This window comes from Mobula birostris, chromosome 17, assembly GCF_030028105.1.
Source record: "Mobula birostris isolate sMobBir1 chromosome 17, sMobBir1.hap1, whole genome shotgun sequence".
Classification (NCBI taxonomy): domain Eukaryota; kingdom Metazoa; phylum Chordata; class Chondrichthyes; order Myliobatiformes; family Myliobatidae; genus Mobula; species Mobula birostris.
In genome coordinates this window covers 14,822,743-14,839,992 of record NC_092386.1, presented here as the reverse complement: position 1 = coordinate 14,839,992, position 17,250 = coordinate 14,822,743, and the positions used below count along the sequence as shown (strand labels likewise).

At 41.8% G+C, this 17,250-nt stretch overlaps 1 protein-coding gene across 1 annotated transcript in view; it reads right to left on the bottom strand.

Moving 5' to 3' along the window:
• The window catches only part of rhobtb3 (Rho related BTB domain containing 3), a 94,909-nt gene extending 86,653 nt beyond the window's left edge, over positions 1 to 8,256 (bottom strand). The window contains exons 1-3 of the mRNA XM_072281310.1: positions 7,721 to 8,256; positions 7,258 to 7,483; positions 467 to 659 (exon numbers count right to left, since the gene is read on the bottom strand). Of these exons, the coding sequence (XP_072137411.1) occupies positions 467 to 659; positions 7,258 to 7,483; positions 7,721 to 7,722 (421 nt within the window). The 5' untranslated portion in view covers positions 7,723 to 8,256. The remainder of the gene's footprint in view (positions 1 to 466; positions 660 to 7,257; positions 7,484 to 7,720) is intronic.
• Between the last annotated feature and the right edge of the window lie 8,994 nt (positions 8,257 to 17,250).

The following is a 17,250-nucleotide window of genomic DNA, read 5'->3' as shown; positions in this document are numbered from 1 at the left end:
ATTTTTCCCTCTTCTATATTATGTATTGCATTGAACTGCTGCTGCTATGCTAAAAAAATTTCACGACACATGCCGGTTATAAAAAACCCGATTCTGATTCTGACTTGATATGACTTGTATGCTCTGTGCCCTCACTCATTTTTTTGTTGTTTGCACGATTTGTTCTTATTCTTGCGATTCGGGGATTTGGTGTTTTCTTTGAACAGGTTCCATGGTGTTTCTTTGTTTTGCAGTTGTCTGTGGGGAAGACGAACCTCAGGGTTGTAAATTGCACGCATACTTTGATAATAATGCACCTTGAATCTGTTGAGCATTTCAGACTGTTACGTAATAAAGTAGATTTCACTAGCTGAAAATAATGATGAGGTGTTTTCTTCCATTTTCAATTAACTAAAGAATCATTCTATTTCCAGAGTGGCCGTTACTTCATCTACTCAGGAGAAATGTGCACAGCTTTCTTACTTACCATTTTCTCTTGTACCAATAGCGGCAACAATGACTGCAACTGTCCACTGGTTCAGTATCCTCTTGATCATAGGGACATAGTTATCCTTCACTTCTTGAAACGAAGTTTTGTCATTGACAGAGTATTTGAGAACAATGATGTCTGCCAGCCCAACTATATTCCGTGACTGATACCAGTCATTGTCGAATAATTCCTGACAAAGAAATGTTGAGAATTTTCATTGGCACCCAGAAGTCAAAATTGAGTCGTCAGAATTTTCCCCGTGTATTGTTCAAACCCAAAACAACGTTCCACACCGTAGCACAACCAGCACCATACGTTAACTCTATGAAACAATGAAGCAGGTTTAGGCCATTCAGCCCATCGAGTCTGCTCCACCGTTCCATCATAGCTGATTCTCACTCTCAACCCCATTTTCCTGCTTCAGCCCGTAACCTTTGACACCCCAACTAAACAAGAACCCATCAACTTCCAGTTTAAGTATACCCAATGATGTGGTCTCCACAGCCGTCTGTGGTCATGAATTCCACAAGTTCATCACCCTCTAGCTAAAAAGTTTCTTCTCACCTCCGTTCTGAAGTTTTGTCCTTGTATTCTGAGGCTGTTCCCTCTGGTCCTAGACTCCCCCATTATAAGAAACATCCTGTCCATGTCCACTCTATCTGGGCCTTTCAATATTCGATAGGTTTCAATGAGAAAGCTACCTCTTATAGATGACCCTACAGATCTACATTACCAAGCAAAGCTAAGGACGTACAGGATGAGAAATGATTCTAACTCTTTATGAGCATGTCACCAGATTCAGAGTAGTGGTTGTGTCTGTACCATGGCTATAATTCCCTTCTGTAAAGCCTGTACACATTGGAAAATTAAATGTGAGTCATCTAATGGACTCACAAATCATATTGAATTAATTCCTAGTGCTACCAAGGGCTGCCTGTTAGGAATTCTCTTTTGATTGCATTAAATGGCAGTTTTACTTTTATGTACGTAACTTTTCATATTAAAATTCATATTTACTTCTTTAATACTGCAATTTAAAAATGACCAAAAGTTGTATGATTTTTTGAGTGAACTACTTCTAAATGATGCACTGGTATATAAGAATACGTGTTGTGCTGACCAACCTATCGGCAAACGTCATTAAATCTGCTCATGGCAAACCTTAATATTATAGGTCATTATCCAAAGTTCAAAGTAAATTTATTATCAAACTATGAATAAGTCACCATAAAATACATTGAGATTCATTTTCTTGCAGGCATTCACAGGAAAATAAAGAAATACTACAGCATTTATGAAAAACTATAAATAACAAAGACAGCCAAATAACCAACGTGTAAAAGAAGACGGATTGTGCAAATAATAGAAAGGTTAAAAATAGTTGTTTTGTAATAACTTATTATTATAATCTAATAATATTCTTCCTCCATATAATTGACCAGGCTGTGATTTTCAGATTTTTCTGTTTCTATTTTGAAGTTCTAACAATATTTTTATTATAAAGATTATTGAGTTTGACAACCTCGCCCGAGGATTCAAAATAAACAAACTCACAGTCACCCAGTTGTGTGAACATTCCTGCTTCATGCTTGTAATAAGAACACATCCTTTTCATAACTTTTAAAAATGTTATTGTCAATTTATTCTGACAAGTCCATTCCACAGGGAAGATGTGCTAGCTACGGAGAGAAAAAATAAGTCACAAAGGCCTGATATCAGACTTGTATGTTTTAAAGAAGCATCTTTGAGCTTGGGGCATTAATTTGATATGAATTTAAAATTCGTTGAAGAAGCTTTTACCAACCTTGAGTTTGGAAGTTCACATACAGATCTATTAAATTTTGAAGAAATGCCAACAAAGCAATCAAACAGCAGCTAATCTCTAAGATTAATCCACTCAAAGGAAAATGTAAGATGGTTGCAGTTCTCCAACCAGTATTTCAATGAGGAACAATAGAGGATCTCAGTAGCAAAGATGTGCAACTTGGAATTGAATTGATTGGGTGCACAGCAGGCAAAAGGCAGAGGACTGGTCGCTACAGACCCATCCAGAGGGTTCAGAGGATCAAAGGGGCCCTAAACTGATTGTATGACAGCAGTAGCAGAGACTCTTTTTTCATATACTGTATAGATGGATGAATACATAGATAGACTCTGGTTAATTGGAATCAGTACATTTTGGCTCAATTAAGCAACTGTTTCAATTAGCTGAAGTTTTATGGAAATAATTAAAAAGGTATAATAAAGACAATTTACCATTTAACAGAGCAACAAATGAAGTATTTAAATGAAATACATAACAAATTAGAATGCAAAGAAAAAGATTTTCAGGATGTATATTGTATACATTTCTCTAACATTAAATGTACCTATTGAAACTACAGTGCTACAAACTGTATTAGTTCCTAATAATTATTGATGGAGGAATTAATTCAGTGTATGCTGCCATGTCCTTTTGATTGACTGTAAATGAACAAAGTCAGTGCAGACACCTGGGCAAATAATTGACTGCCATCACACAATGGGTTCAATGATTACATCCTCTAATTCTTCATTTTCATTGTAACATTCAATCTGATTGCTGATACCCTCAAATTCTTCATAGTTTCTTATGTGTTGAGGCAGTGAAATTGTTTCATTTTCACTCCGGGCCATTTCTGGCATGTCCAACCCTGAATGCTTGAAACTGCAGCATGCCAAACAGTTCTGAATTGTGTTATTGCTTACTTCTTGCCAACAAACAGTGACGAAAATCACTAACAAGAGAAAATCTGCAGATGCTGGAAATCAGAGCAACACACGGAAGATGCTGGAGAAACTCAGCAGGCCAGGCAGCATCTACGGGAGAAAGTACAGCCGACGTTCTGGGCCGAAACCCTTCGGCAGGACTGTTTCTTGAACACAAACACATGCAACTGACACCATTTAAAAACTGTTTGCACAAAGCATAGTGTAGTATCTAACCGCCAAGCAAGGGCATGCAACTGACGCTCATTAGAAACTGTATGGCGAGAGTCTCCTGTCCCAAATAAACAAAGGGAATTCTTGCCATTTTCCCGATTGGTTTTTGTTCTTTAAGTGTTGTCCCAAATAAGCAGCTGTGTGTATATATATATATATATCTTGTCATTTATAGTTCATCTTAGAAGAAGGCAATGGCAAACCATTTCTGTAGAAAAATTTCCCAAGGACTATCATGGTCACCATGATCACATATGTCATTGAGTGTCTGGCTCAACTGTGCCATGGGAGGTCTTGTGATCAGAATTCTGTGCTGCCCATCATCCTGAGTGACAGTGTCAGAGCTGATAGGCACCAGTGATGCACCAAACACAATAATCTATTCACATACTGCCCTTAATATTTGTACTCTTCCCTTTTGGTGGAAAGAATGAACACTGTCAGTATTAGCTATGTCAAGGGAACGATAAACTTTCTCAGTTACTGTTATAATCCTGTTGTTTGTTACATGAAACTTATACCTCAGTTGCACAAGCTAATAATAGCTGCCCCAGCAATTCTCCAAATGGTACAGTACATTCTGATTGACTTACTTCTAAATAATTACTACCCAAGAAAAGTGACCTGGATATTAAGTAGCACTGTCTGCTCTATAGTTACTAAAATATTATATGTACCATTTCTTCACCTGGATATTTAAAAACCTAACATGAATATAGATAAGCAAAAACTTGTGTTTTGACTACATCTTATCGTTATGTAGCCAAAACCAATATTTTTATTTCAATAAATTCTGGATGACAATTTGAAAATTCTTCAGTTGTCTTTTAATTAATTCCTTACTCCCTTAATCGAAATTTCAGTAGCCAAATCTGGTTCTTCTAAAGATGTGTGTTATGGTTGTGGGCCCTGCAGGTTCAGGGGTTCAGCTCAGGGCTAACAACCCTGACTGGTGAAACAAAATTGTGACCGAAACAGTCAAGAAGAATCCCACTACGTGAGTATGACAGTATTTCTGAGTCTCAACCTGGGATCTGCATGACTGACAGTAGTGAAAACTGAGAGGAAGCTACTGACATGACGAAAGAAGCCCTGAACACCACCAGAGATGGAGGATCTTCATGGCTGCCCCAAACACCAGTGGTCTAACAGGTGGTAAGTAATTAAGTATGATTATGTATTATAATAGCAAATGTTGATTTTCCAATGTGTTCTTCCCAGCATGTTTGTGCTACTTATCTTTAAAAGGAGTGGCTAATCCAGGCACAACTCTTTAATGTCACTAGACAATATCTTGATAGGAAGTGGAGGCTGAGTAATGTACAAAGGCAACTAATGACTAACTTTAACAAACTTCCATGTTTGTTACGTGCAGGGTATATTGACTGGCTGTATCACAGTCTGGAATGGAAACACCAATGCCCTTGAAAGGAAAATCCTACAAAAAAAGTAGTGGATACGGCCCAGTCCATCATGGCACTGGTGTTCCCCACCACTGAGCACATCTACACGAGCATTGCCTTGAAAAGCAGCATCCATCATCAGGGACCTCCACCACCCAGGGCACGCTCTCTTCTTGCTGCTGTCATCGGGAAGGAGGTACAGGAGCCTCTGGACTCACACCACCAGGTTCAGGAACAGTTATTACCTCTCAACCAGCAGGCTCTTGAACCAAAGGGGATACCTTCACTCTATTTCAATTATTGAGATGTTCCCACAACCTGTGGACTCACTTTCAGGGACTCCTCATCTCATGTTCTAGATATTTATCGCTTATTTATTTATCTGTTATTATTCCTTTTCTTTTGAATTTGCACAGTTTGCTTCTCCACACTGGTTGTCTGCCCTGTTGATGCGGTCATTGATTGATTGATTGATTGATTCTAATCTGGTTATTGAATTTATTGAGTATGCCCACAAGAAAAAGCATTTATATGGTGACATACATGTAACAAATTTGATAATAAATTACTTACTTTGAACTTCGGAAATTATAAAGGGGAGCTTCTTAAGAGTTGCAGCCCTTATAAATGTTATTTTGGAAGAAATAAAATCAGAAAAGGTAGAAAATAATAAACACACGAGATTCTACAGATACTGGAAATCCGGAGTAACATACACAAAATGCTGGTGGAACTCAGCAGGTTAGGCAGCATCTCTAGAAAGGAATGAGGAGTCAACGTTTTGAGACAAGACCCTTCATCAGGATAGGAAAGGACAGGGGAAGAAGCCAGAATAAGAAGATGTGGGGAGGGGAAGGAGTATAAACTAAGAGGTCGAAGAGTCAGACAGCAGCAGACACCACAGAGGGGGAGCAGTGAGAGAGCATCTTCCATTGAGATTTGAAATAACTGTTTTTCAAATCTTCTCTCTAAATATGGCTTTATAAAGCACTGATGAGGCCACACTTGGAGTACTGTGAGCAGTTTAGGGCTCCTTATTTAGAAAGGATGTGCTGATATTTGGGAGAGTTCAGAGGAGGTTCACAAAAATGATTCCAGGATTGAATATGAGGAGTGTTTGATGGCTCTGGACTGTACTCACTGGAATTTAGAAGAACGAGGGGAGATCTCATTGAAACCTATCAAATGTTGAAAAGCCTAGATCGAGTGGATGTGGAGAGGATGCTTCCTAAGGTGGGAGAATTTTGGAGCAGAGAGCACAGCCTCAGAATAGAGGGGCATCACTTTAGAACGGAAGAGGAATTTCTTTAGTCAGACGGTAGTGAATCTGTGGAATTCATTGCCACAAGCAGCTGTGGAGGTCATTGGGAATATGGTTGATAGGTTCTTGACTAATCAGGGATGAAAGGTTACAGGCAGAAGGCAGGAGAGAGGGAAATAGCGGAGGAGACGTAATGGGCCAGATGGCCTAATTCTGCTCCAATGTCATAATGGTCTTGATAACACATTGTTTTATGATTTATGTTAGAATGTGAAAAGTTTAAGCAGACTCTCCCTTTACTCTCAGGAGTTTGGAAGGTTGAGAGGAGATCTCAGAAAAGATACAAACATCGTAAGGGGCTTGGCTGGGCTGATGTGGAGTTGACTCCTCTGGCTGTGGCGTCTATAAACAGAGGGAAATAAGGAGTCAGTATTTCAGTCGGAGATGAGATTTTTTTCCACTCAAAGGGTAGTAAACCTTACCAATTTGTCTATCTAAAATGATTGCGTGGAAACACAGGTGCAAGAGCTCTTTCAGAATGGGGATTTCATATTGCATAGATATTAGGAAACTCAGTGAATATGGAGTTAGTGCATTTTGCAGTGCCGGGGTAAAAATAGATCAGTCATGATCTTAATGAAGGGGGTAACCCCCCCCCCGTGGGGACAGATGGGGAACCAGGTCCTATACCCGTCTCTCGTTGCTTTGACACTTGTGACATCTAGACTGTGGGGGTGGGCACAAGACTTCCGTGTTTGTGAGTGATGCGAACTGAATGGTAAATAAGACTGGAGAAATAGTGTAAAATAATGTTTCAAAAAAGGCAAGGACAGGCACAGCACGAGTTAGATGGGCCGAACAGCCAGTTTCCCAGATGGTTAAAAAAGACAGAATGTCTGCGGTTCTCACAATTAACCAGGCAGGCCCTAATAAAATCACATTTCGACACTGCAAACTTCAAAACTGTTCGCCCTCGGGTAAGTGGCTGGTCAAATGGGCTCCTACAGTGGAACAAGGGAAATAGTGAACTTTAGTGGTAGGGTGGGATGCGGAGGGGTTCAGGGAAGGTGAGCAGAAATTATTCCACGGGACGTTTGTACACAACCCTCCCGGGTTTCAGATGACACTAAACGAGTCCCATTCGGTACTCCTTGCCTCCTTACCCAACTTGGGCAGTCGTGAATCAGCACCCTGACTCTGCCGAAGACGTACGCTTGGTACTCGACGAACGCAGGGAAGGTGATGTGGGTAGCAAAGCTCAATAGCCGCCTCTCCTCGATGTGCCGGACGATCGCATGCCTGCCGAAATAGGTGGTGATCAGATCCGGCTGCTGGAGACTCTCGTCAAATCCCCCTTTCTCGTTCCCCAGCGCCACGATACGAACCGACCTGCAGGAGCGAAGAGGTTACAGGGAGTGAGCGGGACCAGCACCAAGCCAGGAGACACTGCGGTGCACCGCGCTGCGGGCAGCCAGCCGGCCGGCCGGCCGGCCGGGGCTTTGTGCTCCCGTCCCCTGACATCCAGCCACACAGCCTTGATTTTAGTTTTGCATCGATCGGGGCTCAGTCAACACACACACGCAAAATAAACCACCGTCCATCGGCAGGTCTGCCTCTATAACTTACATGATTTATTACTGCGTTGGCAGCCGACCCAAAGCGGGAAGCAGACGGCGCGATTTATTCATAGTTCTTTCGAGCCGGACAACAAAGAAACTAGTGGCGAGCTGAACCGGTAGCCCGGGACTGGAAGCGGTGAACTTTACTCCCCCTTTGTCAGCACTCAGTTGCTGACCGACCACACCGACACAGCTGACCCCGTCCGGCACACGCCGCGATCTCCGGGCACCGGACCGAGATTATATTTATATATATCCACAAACCCGGGTCCACTCGGAGGCTTCCGACTCCTGACGTCAGTGAAGCTTGCCAGACGGAGAGAGAGAGAAAAAAAAATCGATTTAAGTCCTCTCGCAAAATATAAAAACGTACAATCCGAGCGGCCCGTGAGCTCTTACACAGGGGCCGGCTAGCGAAAGTGTCCGCAGCGGACTGCCGGATCCCGGTGCTAATTCGGGTCCCAATTAAACAGGCGGAGGAAATAGTGGTGGTAATCGAGTACATGAATAACACGAGAGGGAGATTTCAAACGCAACCCCGGTCACTTGGGAGAATAGAGAGAGAGAATCAGCGGTTGTGGCGTCGAACCTGGATCAATGTGTGCCGTGTGTGCGTCTGTCTGTCAGCTAACGCGGGTGTCGCAGACAGCTGTGGGCTGTCACTTGACACCATTGTTTGGGACTGTGACATGAGTGAAAATGCAACTGTAATCGAGCATCAGCACTTTTAACGCAGCGGATAGTTTTGCTAAACTTTTTTTTAAAACCACAATACATTCATTCCATCTCTGACTGTAAGGTCTGGACAATACAAGTCAATAATCCTAATGCTGTGGTAAGACTTAAGGTTTTCCCAAACATGGCAATGGCTCACTGTAGTACACTCAGTGGCCACTTTATTAGGTACCTCCTGGACTTACTGAGTGTACAGTATGTTCATGGTCTTCTGCTGTGGTACGACGTGTTGTGCGTTCAGAGGTAGTCCTCTGCACAGCATTGTTGTAACACGTGGTTCTTTGCGTTGCTATTGCGTTCCTGTCAGCTTGAACCATTCTATCTATTTTCCTCTGACCTCTCTCATTAACAAGGCATTGTTCGCCCACAGAACTGCCACTGACTGGATATTCTAGGCTTTTCATACCATTCTCTGGAAACTTCAGAGACTGCTGTGTGTGAAAACCCCAGGAGATCAGCAGTTTCTGGGATACTCACACGACCCTGTCTGACATCAACAATCACTCCAGGGTCAAAGTCACTTAGATCACATTCCTTCCCCATTCTGATGTTTGGTGTGAACAACAACTGAACCTCTTGACCATGTCTGCATGCTCTTATGCATGGAGTTGCTGCCACATGATTGGCTGATTAGATATTTGGATGAACAAGCAGGTGTACTGGTGTACCTAATAAAGCGGCCACTGAGTGTACATCTCATCCTTATAGTAGGAGGAAGGTCAGGGGTTGAAAGGAATAATAAATCAGCCATGATTGAATGGCAGAGCGGACTTGATGGGCCGAATGGCCTAATTTGCTCCTATGTCTTATGGTCTTGTGGGGTGATGGGATAAGTAATACTATAATGGCAATACTTATGTTTAACATGTTCTCTGAACTTGGAATTACTTATGGTTGTTACATATACAGATCAATTCATTACAACAGTGCATTGAGGTAGCAGAAGGCAAAACAATACAAGAATGCGGAATATCTACAAAGTGCAGTGCAGATAGATAATAAACTGCAAGATCACAATGAGGTAGATCGTAAGGTCAAGGATCCTTCTTCTCATTCAATAGTGTTATACCAGTGGGTAGAAGATCTCCTTGAGTCTGGTGATAAGTACTACCAGAATACTTGCAGCATTGTATACACCAGGGGTCGGCAACCTTTTTGCTTCTGTGGGCCAGATTGTGTATTAATGAGCGGATGGTAGCCCAGATAAATGCCATAAAAAACTTGAATTTTGGGAATTATCCATTTAAGTACATCTAGTTATGTTTTGCCTCAAATTAATGAATAACACATGCTAGAAAATAATTTGTGCTTAACCAAGGATGCCAATTAGTAATCAAAGAACTCAGTTTAGTTGCAATTTGTTTCAATCAAGGCATCTTTTGAATCTATTAAAAGAACACAAAGAATCTTTAAACATAAAATGTATGAACATGATGCATTGAATGGTGGTAAATTAAGTATAATGAAAAAGAAATTTTTAATGCAAGCAGTCGAAAAAGTCAATGTGAAACTTGATGCTGTTTGTTGCTTGAAAGCTTCTCAATATTGGGCGTCAGACTTGTTGATGCCAAGAGCAAGACATTATCCAAATGGGCATCAGTCAATCTTGTTCTCAAATGGTTCTTGCTGTGCTTCATTTTTGAAAATAATTGCTCACACAGATAAATGCTGCCAAACAATGATGCCATCTTTTTTGCATGGTCCACTAGGTTAGGATAATTCCCACTTAGATGAATATATTTTCTATAGAAGTCAAGCACTGACACATCTTCAGAATGAAATTTCGATCTCAATATGTCATCACACTGTATCTCAATCAATTCCATTTGAAAAATTTCTGATGCAGTGTCCACTTCCACATCAAATGGAGTAGCAAACAGCTTGAACTCATTTGCATGCAAGCCAAAATCAGCAAAATGAGATGAAAACTCTTTTCTCAATTCTTAGACCTTTGTCTCATTTTCTGGGCAAATGAAACAAACTGGTTTCCCATCTTGCTCAATGAAGAAGTAATCTAGTGTGCAAGTGTCTTGGAAATTTTGGCACTCAGTGTCTACTTTCCTTCATTTTGCATTCATTGCCATTGGAATTTTTTTTCTTCAATTTTATTTCGAAACGCGAGTTATTCAACAAGTATCGTAGCACATGTAAATATCTGCATGGATTTCTTATTAAGACACAGTGACGCTGTTTCTGTTTACAAAGTTGAACGATCCCATCTGAAAACCTACACGTGCGTGGAGATTATCTATTACATATTAATAGGGTAGCCTGCCTTTCCGTCATTCGTATATACCAGTGTTTGGTTTGGAACAAAACGGAACCTGAGGCCAGTGTAACAAGACGCCATGCATGTCCATCAGTGTGGTCGCATGAAAAACTCCGAATAAGGAAAAATCGCTCACAGGCCGGATAAGCATAGTATCCCAATATTTGCTCGCAGGCCGGATCTGGCCCGCGGGCCATAGGTTGCCTATCCCAGTATAAGCTTTCAAAATCCCTGTTCCCACAAACAAAATGTAGCAGGAACATTAACAACATTAGCATTTGTCACTTTGTGGAAACAAAGCAGCAGTAACATTGAAGTGACTGGGCATTAAAGAGAAATATCTGATGTCATACATCATACGAAGGAAGAAGAACACTTTACTCTGACTTCTCATCTTTTTTCCCAGTCCTGACGAAGGATCTTGGCCCGAAGCGTTGATTCTGAAGCGTTGAATGTACTCTTTTCCTAGATGCTGCCTGGCCTGATGAGTTACTCCAGCATTTTGTGTGTGTTACTTGGATTTCCAGCATCTGCAGATTTTCTCTTGAATGTTCTTGCTTGACCAGATGCGTGCGGCTCCAACAACATTCAGGGAATTTGATGTCATTCAGGAAAACAGCAGCTGTATGTAGGAACAGCACCATTCTGCAGGACTGGCTTGAAAATATATCCTCATTGCTACTGGATCTAAATGTCTATCCAATAACATCGTAAAGGAACCTTCACCAGGAGAGCAGCATTTCACCACCTCCTTTTCGAGGGTACTCATTCTTCTTCTTAAGCCAATCATCCCTACTGGGGCGTAGGCCGCTGAGGGCAGCTCACCAGTGTCCTCTGCTCTTTGCTAATCTTTCAAGTTTTCCCAGGTGCAGCCCATCTTCTTGGTGTATCCTTCCTCTCCCAGGGATGAGGTCTTTAGAGCTTCTGTTGGCCTTTCTGGGTTTTTACAGGACGGGGTTGCTAGCCCATGTCCAACCCTCCTCCCTTCACAGCCGGGCTTGGGACCGTCCATGGCAGAGTTGAAGGTACTTACGGATAGACGATAAGTACTGGCTTTGTCAAATACAAACCTTCCATATATTATTTTTAAAAGCTGAATGCCCGAAGAAACATGGATTTACATCAGTTCTATTTGCCCTGTTGATGGACTAGTTGTCCATCATTTTAATACAGGAACTGAGATATTTAACAATCATTCGTTCATAATGTGCCATGTCGTATGACATGGGCCATCCTAGTCTTTACATGACCACGATTGCTCTTGGCAAATTTTTCTACCAAAGTGGCTTGCCATTGCCTCCTCCTGGGCAGTGCCTTTACAAGACGAGTGACGCTGCCAGCTCCCTCTTCACGCTCACCATTATTAATCCTCTTCAGAGACTGTCTGCTTGGTGTCAGTGATCACGTAACCAGGACATGTGACCCTGATCGGGTGCTACACCTTGCCCAAGGGTGACCTGCAGGCAAACGGAGGGAGGGATCACCTCACACCTCCTTTGGTGGAGATGTAACTCCACCTCACTGGTCCAATTTAACAACAGCACTTTTAATAAAGTAAAAATATCAAGCTGTATCATGGAATTGAGCCTTATTGTCTGTCTGCACTGGACTTTCTCCTGTAACTGTGACACTGTATTCTGTACCCTGCTATTACTTTTCCCTTGTACAACCTCAGTGTACTAATGCTGTGAAATGATCTCTACAGATGGCATGGAAAATCAAGATTTTCACTGCGCCTCTGTACATGTGACAACTTTAAACCAACTTTGCTTTTAAATATCTCCCGCTTATCAGATGTTGTCTTTCCCCCTGGCTAGGGTTGCCAGTCTGCTTTTGCCAGGTCCTGTTGCATGTTATTGAAGTCGACCTTCCATCAATTCGACTCCAACCTTAACCTTTGGGAATGAGAAACAGAAAACAGCTTCATACCTCTGGAAGCAATTCATAAGCCTAATTCAATATTGTCCTTCCCAACAGTGTGCATGTTACATTTGAAAATCAAAATTGGACAAATAGATGCAGTTCCAAACTTTACATTACTCAATCTGTCATTTTGAATGCAATGAATTAGGAAGGCAGTACTGGTTGCATGATGTCATCACACCTCAGAAACATCCATTTCCCTTTGAGACTTAGTTTTATCCCCATTTGTATTTTCAGTCTAGACTGGAAAGAGTTCCAAAATTTGATTCATGGTTCAGTAGTCACATTATCCTGCGTCAATATAGTGAGTGTTGAACTAACAGATTTAAACAAATACCTATGTGTAGTTCACGTAATTGTTTAGTTTCAGTCTAGATCATATGTGACAGCAGCATTTCAGTTCAGTGCAGCTCTGTGCCGTTCTTCTACCAAAAAAAAGATACAGAAATTAGATCACAGTGGGAAAAGTGTCTCATGTTTTAAATTATATTACTTTGCTTGAACTACTTAAAGTCATAGAGCACCACAGCACAGAAACAGAACCTGCAGCCCAACTTATCAATGCCGATCTATTGATTTGCCTACTCCCATCGACCTGCACCTGGACCATAGACCTACATACCTCTCCCATCCTGTGCGTGTCCAAACTTCTGAAATTGAACCCGTGTCCACCACTCCTGCCAGCTTTCTCTTCATACTCACTATCCTCTGAGTGAAGAAGTTCCCCGCATGCTTCCTTTAAATATGGAGGGAAGGATGGTACAGGGTTCTGAGTTGGATGATCAGCCATGATCATACTGAATGGCGGTATAGGCTCAAAGGGCCGAATGGCCTACTCCTGCACCTATTTTCTATGTTTCTATGTTTCACCTTTAACCCATGATCTCTAATTCTAGTATCTCCCAACCTCAGTGGAAAAAGCCTGCTTGCATTTACCCTATATAAACCCCTCATAACTTTATATTTCTCTATCAATTCTCACCTCATTCTTCTATGCCTCAGGGAATAAAGTCCTAGCTTATTAATCATTTCCCTATAACTCATGTTCTCAAATCCCAGCAACAAATTCAGAAATATGATACATCACAAGTATTACAGGCTTGCAAAAGACCCCATTATATATCTAAAAATACATACCTCTCGTACATGATCATTTTAAATTAATTTGTAAAGTAAATGTCCTATGTACAATTTAATGTCCTATGCTGCTATGTCTCTTTATCCTTTGTATTACTCTAGAATTATGAAAGAATAAGGCTTGGATCTGGCGTAGGCAGAAGCATATATCGTAGTATTGGTGGGGATGATTCTTGCTAGGGACAAGCTTAAAGCCTACAAAAGGTAGTGGATACAGCCCAGTCCATCACAGGAAAGCCCTCTCCACCACTGAGCACATCTACATGGAGTACTGTCGCAGGAAAGCAGTATCCGTCATCAGGGACCTCCACCATCCTAACCACGCTCTCTTCTCGCTGCTGTCGTCAGGAAAGTGGTACAGGAGCCTCACATTAGCAGGTTCAGGAACAGTTATTACCCCTGAGCTATCAGGCTCCTCAACCAGAATGGATAACTTCACTTCACTCACCCCCACAATGAACTGATTTTACGGTTTATGGACTCAATTTCAAGGACTCTGCTACTCACGTTCTCCATATCTATTACTTAATTATTTATAATTATTTTGGGCTTTTTTTTTCTTTCTGTATTTGCACAGTTTGTTGTTTTCTGCATGGTGATTGTCCGTTTCTGTGTGCATCTTTATATTGGTTCTATTGTGTTTCTTTGTATTAACTGCGAATGCCTGCAAGGTGACCTACTCCTCCCCCTATTTTAAATAAGATTTTAAAAAAGATTAAGATGAGCAGAACTTTCTCTGCTCAATCACTGGTAAACCTGTGGAATTCTCTACAACAGAAAACAGTCGAAGCCAATTCGTCAAATATATTGTACTTAGTTTGCAAAGATAAGTAGAGGGTCAGTTATTGCAAAAGGACTTAGGTAGATGTGAATGGGCCAAATGGCCTACTTCTATTTTTTTTAATGACATTATATCTCATACTTTTCTGTACTAACTTCCATCTCCCATGTTCTGCTGATCTGTGTCCTTTTGCAGTCTGCTGTTTACCTGCTCACAAATTTGTAACATCTGCAAAATTATGGATGCACTGTATCTTTTATGTGTAAATAACTGCACTGGTGCCAGCACAGATCCCTGCGAAACACCACTGCCTGTCAAATACAATGTTTTACCATGATTTCCCTCTTTTAGTCTATTTTTACTCGTGCTGCCACTTAACCCATTTTTTGTTAGCGACAATAACAGAGTAAAAATATAACATTACTATAAATAACAAAAATAAATGAATAGTGCAAGGAGTAACGAGGTTGTGTTCGCAGGTTTCACACTGAAGTAATGTTCTTGGGGTTCGTGGACCATTCAGAAATCTGAGGGCAGAGGAAAGAAAATGTTCCTGACTCAATGAGTATGGGTCTTTGTATCTCCTCCCCAATGGTAGTAACGAGAACAGGCACGTTCTGGATGGTGAGGGTTGATAATGATGGATACTCCCTTCCTGAGACACCACCTCTTGGCCATCTCCTCAGTGGTGGGGAGGGTTGTGCCCATGGTGGGTCTGGTTGAGCCGTCACCCTCTGCAGCCCCTTTCAATCCTGTGCGTTGGAGCCTCTATGCCAGTCTGTGATGCAACCAGTCAGAACGCTTCCCACCATAGAAATCCGTAAGAGTTTTCGTGACAGTTTTTTGTGGTGGCACGGTAGTATAGCGGTGAGCACAGAGCTTTACAATGCAGGCGACCTGGGTTCAATTCCTGCTGCTGCCTTCAAGGAGTTGGTACGTTCTCCTTGTGACCCCTTAAGTTTCCTCCGGCTTGCTCTGGTTTCCTCCCACAGTCCAAAGACATACCGGTTGGTAGGTTGATTGGTCATTGTAAATCGTCCTGTGATTAGGCTAGGATTAAATCAGGGGATTGTTGCGCGGTGTGGTTCAAAGGATCAGAGGGGCCTATTCTGCACTGTGTCTCAATGAATATAAAAAACTCAAGGTAAAAAATTTGCTTTTACCATGATCGGTGTTTCTAATACCTCTTCCTAAACAATTTTCACCCACACACTATCCAAGCTATGTGGACATCAATGAGATTTTGAGAGCATTCTCTTCCTTGGTAAAGCATGATTCAAAAGGCCTCATTTAGAATTCACCTTTGTCTGCATTGTGATCCCTTTGTGGTCATAAGCCTGTATTTCGAACGTTGAAAGGGCTGGACAGAGTAGATGTGGAAAGGCTGTTTCCCTTGGTGGGTGAGTCCAGGACAAGAGGCCACAGTCTTAGAATTAGGGGGTACCCATTTAAAACTGAGATGAGGAGAAATTTTTTTAGCCAGAGGGTCGTGGATTTATGGAATTCATTGCCATATACAGCTGTGGAGGCCCAATCATTGAGGGTGTTTAAGGAGGAGATTGACAGGTATCTATTTAGTCAGGGTGTCAAGGGATATGGGGAAAAAGCCGGAAATTGGAACTAGATGGGAGAATAATATAGCTCATGGTGGAGTGGCAGAGCAGACTCGATGGGCCGAATGGCCTGCTTCTGCTCCTTTATCTTGTGATCTTGTCATTTCAATCTTCTGACTGTTTACGTAGGTATCTATTAGAGACATCCTTGTTATACCTAGGCTTCACCTATCACTTTCTAGCTATCCTCCTCCCCCTCCCCCCCCCACCTTTTTATTCTGGCCCTGCTTTCCAGTCCTGATGAAGGGTCTCGACCCAAAATGTCCACTGTCTATTCACTTCCATAGATGCTGCCTGACCTGCTGAGTTCCTCCAGCATTTTGTGTGCGTTGCTCTGGATTTCCAGCACCTGCAGAACCGCTCATGTTTATGATTTGCTGTCCGTAATGAGTTCATGTGTTGTCCCCATGACCACTCATGATGTTCCAGTTTCCTCCCACATTCCAGAGACGTACGGATTAGGTCTGTGAGTTGTGGGCAAGCTCTGCTGGCACCAATACAACCTGTTTCACTGTCTGCTTCAATGTACGTGACAGATAAAGCTAATCTTTATCTTTACCTGTTGAAGGAGGAAGAGTGAGTTGGTGCTGACACATTTCAAGAGACAATAATAAACTGGTAGTACAATGAGCACAGAGCCAGGCATGTCCCTGTAATATTTGCCAAGTATATTATGATTACAGTATATATTTTTTTAAAACACCCATGTAGTTAAAAAGTAACACATTAATGGACCTGAGTCAGATTTAGGGCAGGAATGTAAAGTCCTTTTCTGAAGGACTTTAGCAGACCAGAGGGGTTTAGACCAAAATAGTTCTAAGCCTGATTATCAAGGCTCAATTTTTAGTTGAAAATCCAGAATTTGTTTAATTAATAATTTGAAATTAAATATCCCAGCTGCCATGTTGGGAATCTAACACTTGTCTCTGTTCAAGCCCTAGAAACTGAGGCAGGCTGTCAGGAGACCCAGGTCTGTGAATCCCTACGAATCTGCTGTGGTAGCCAAAGGTCCAATTTCTGTGTGTCCAAATCTGAATCCGAGCTCAGTGGAGGTTGGTGAACAAAGAAGACGGCCAGGC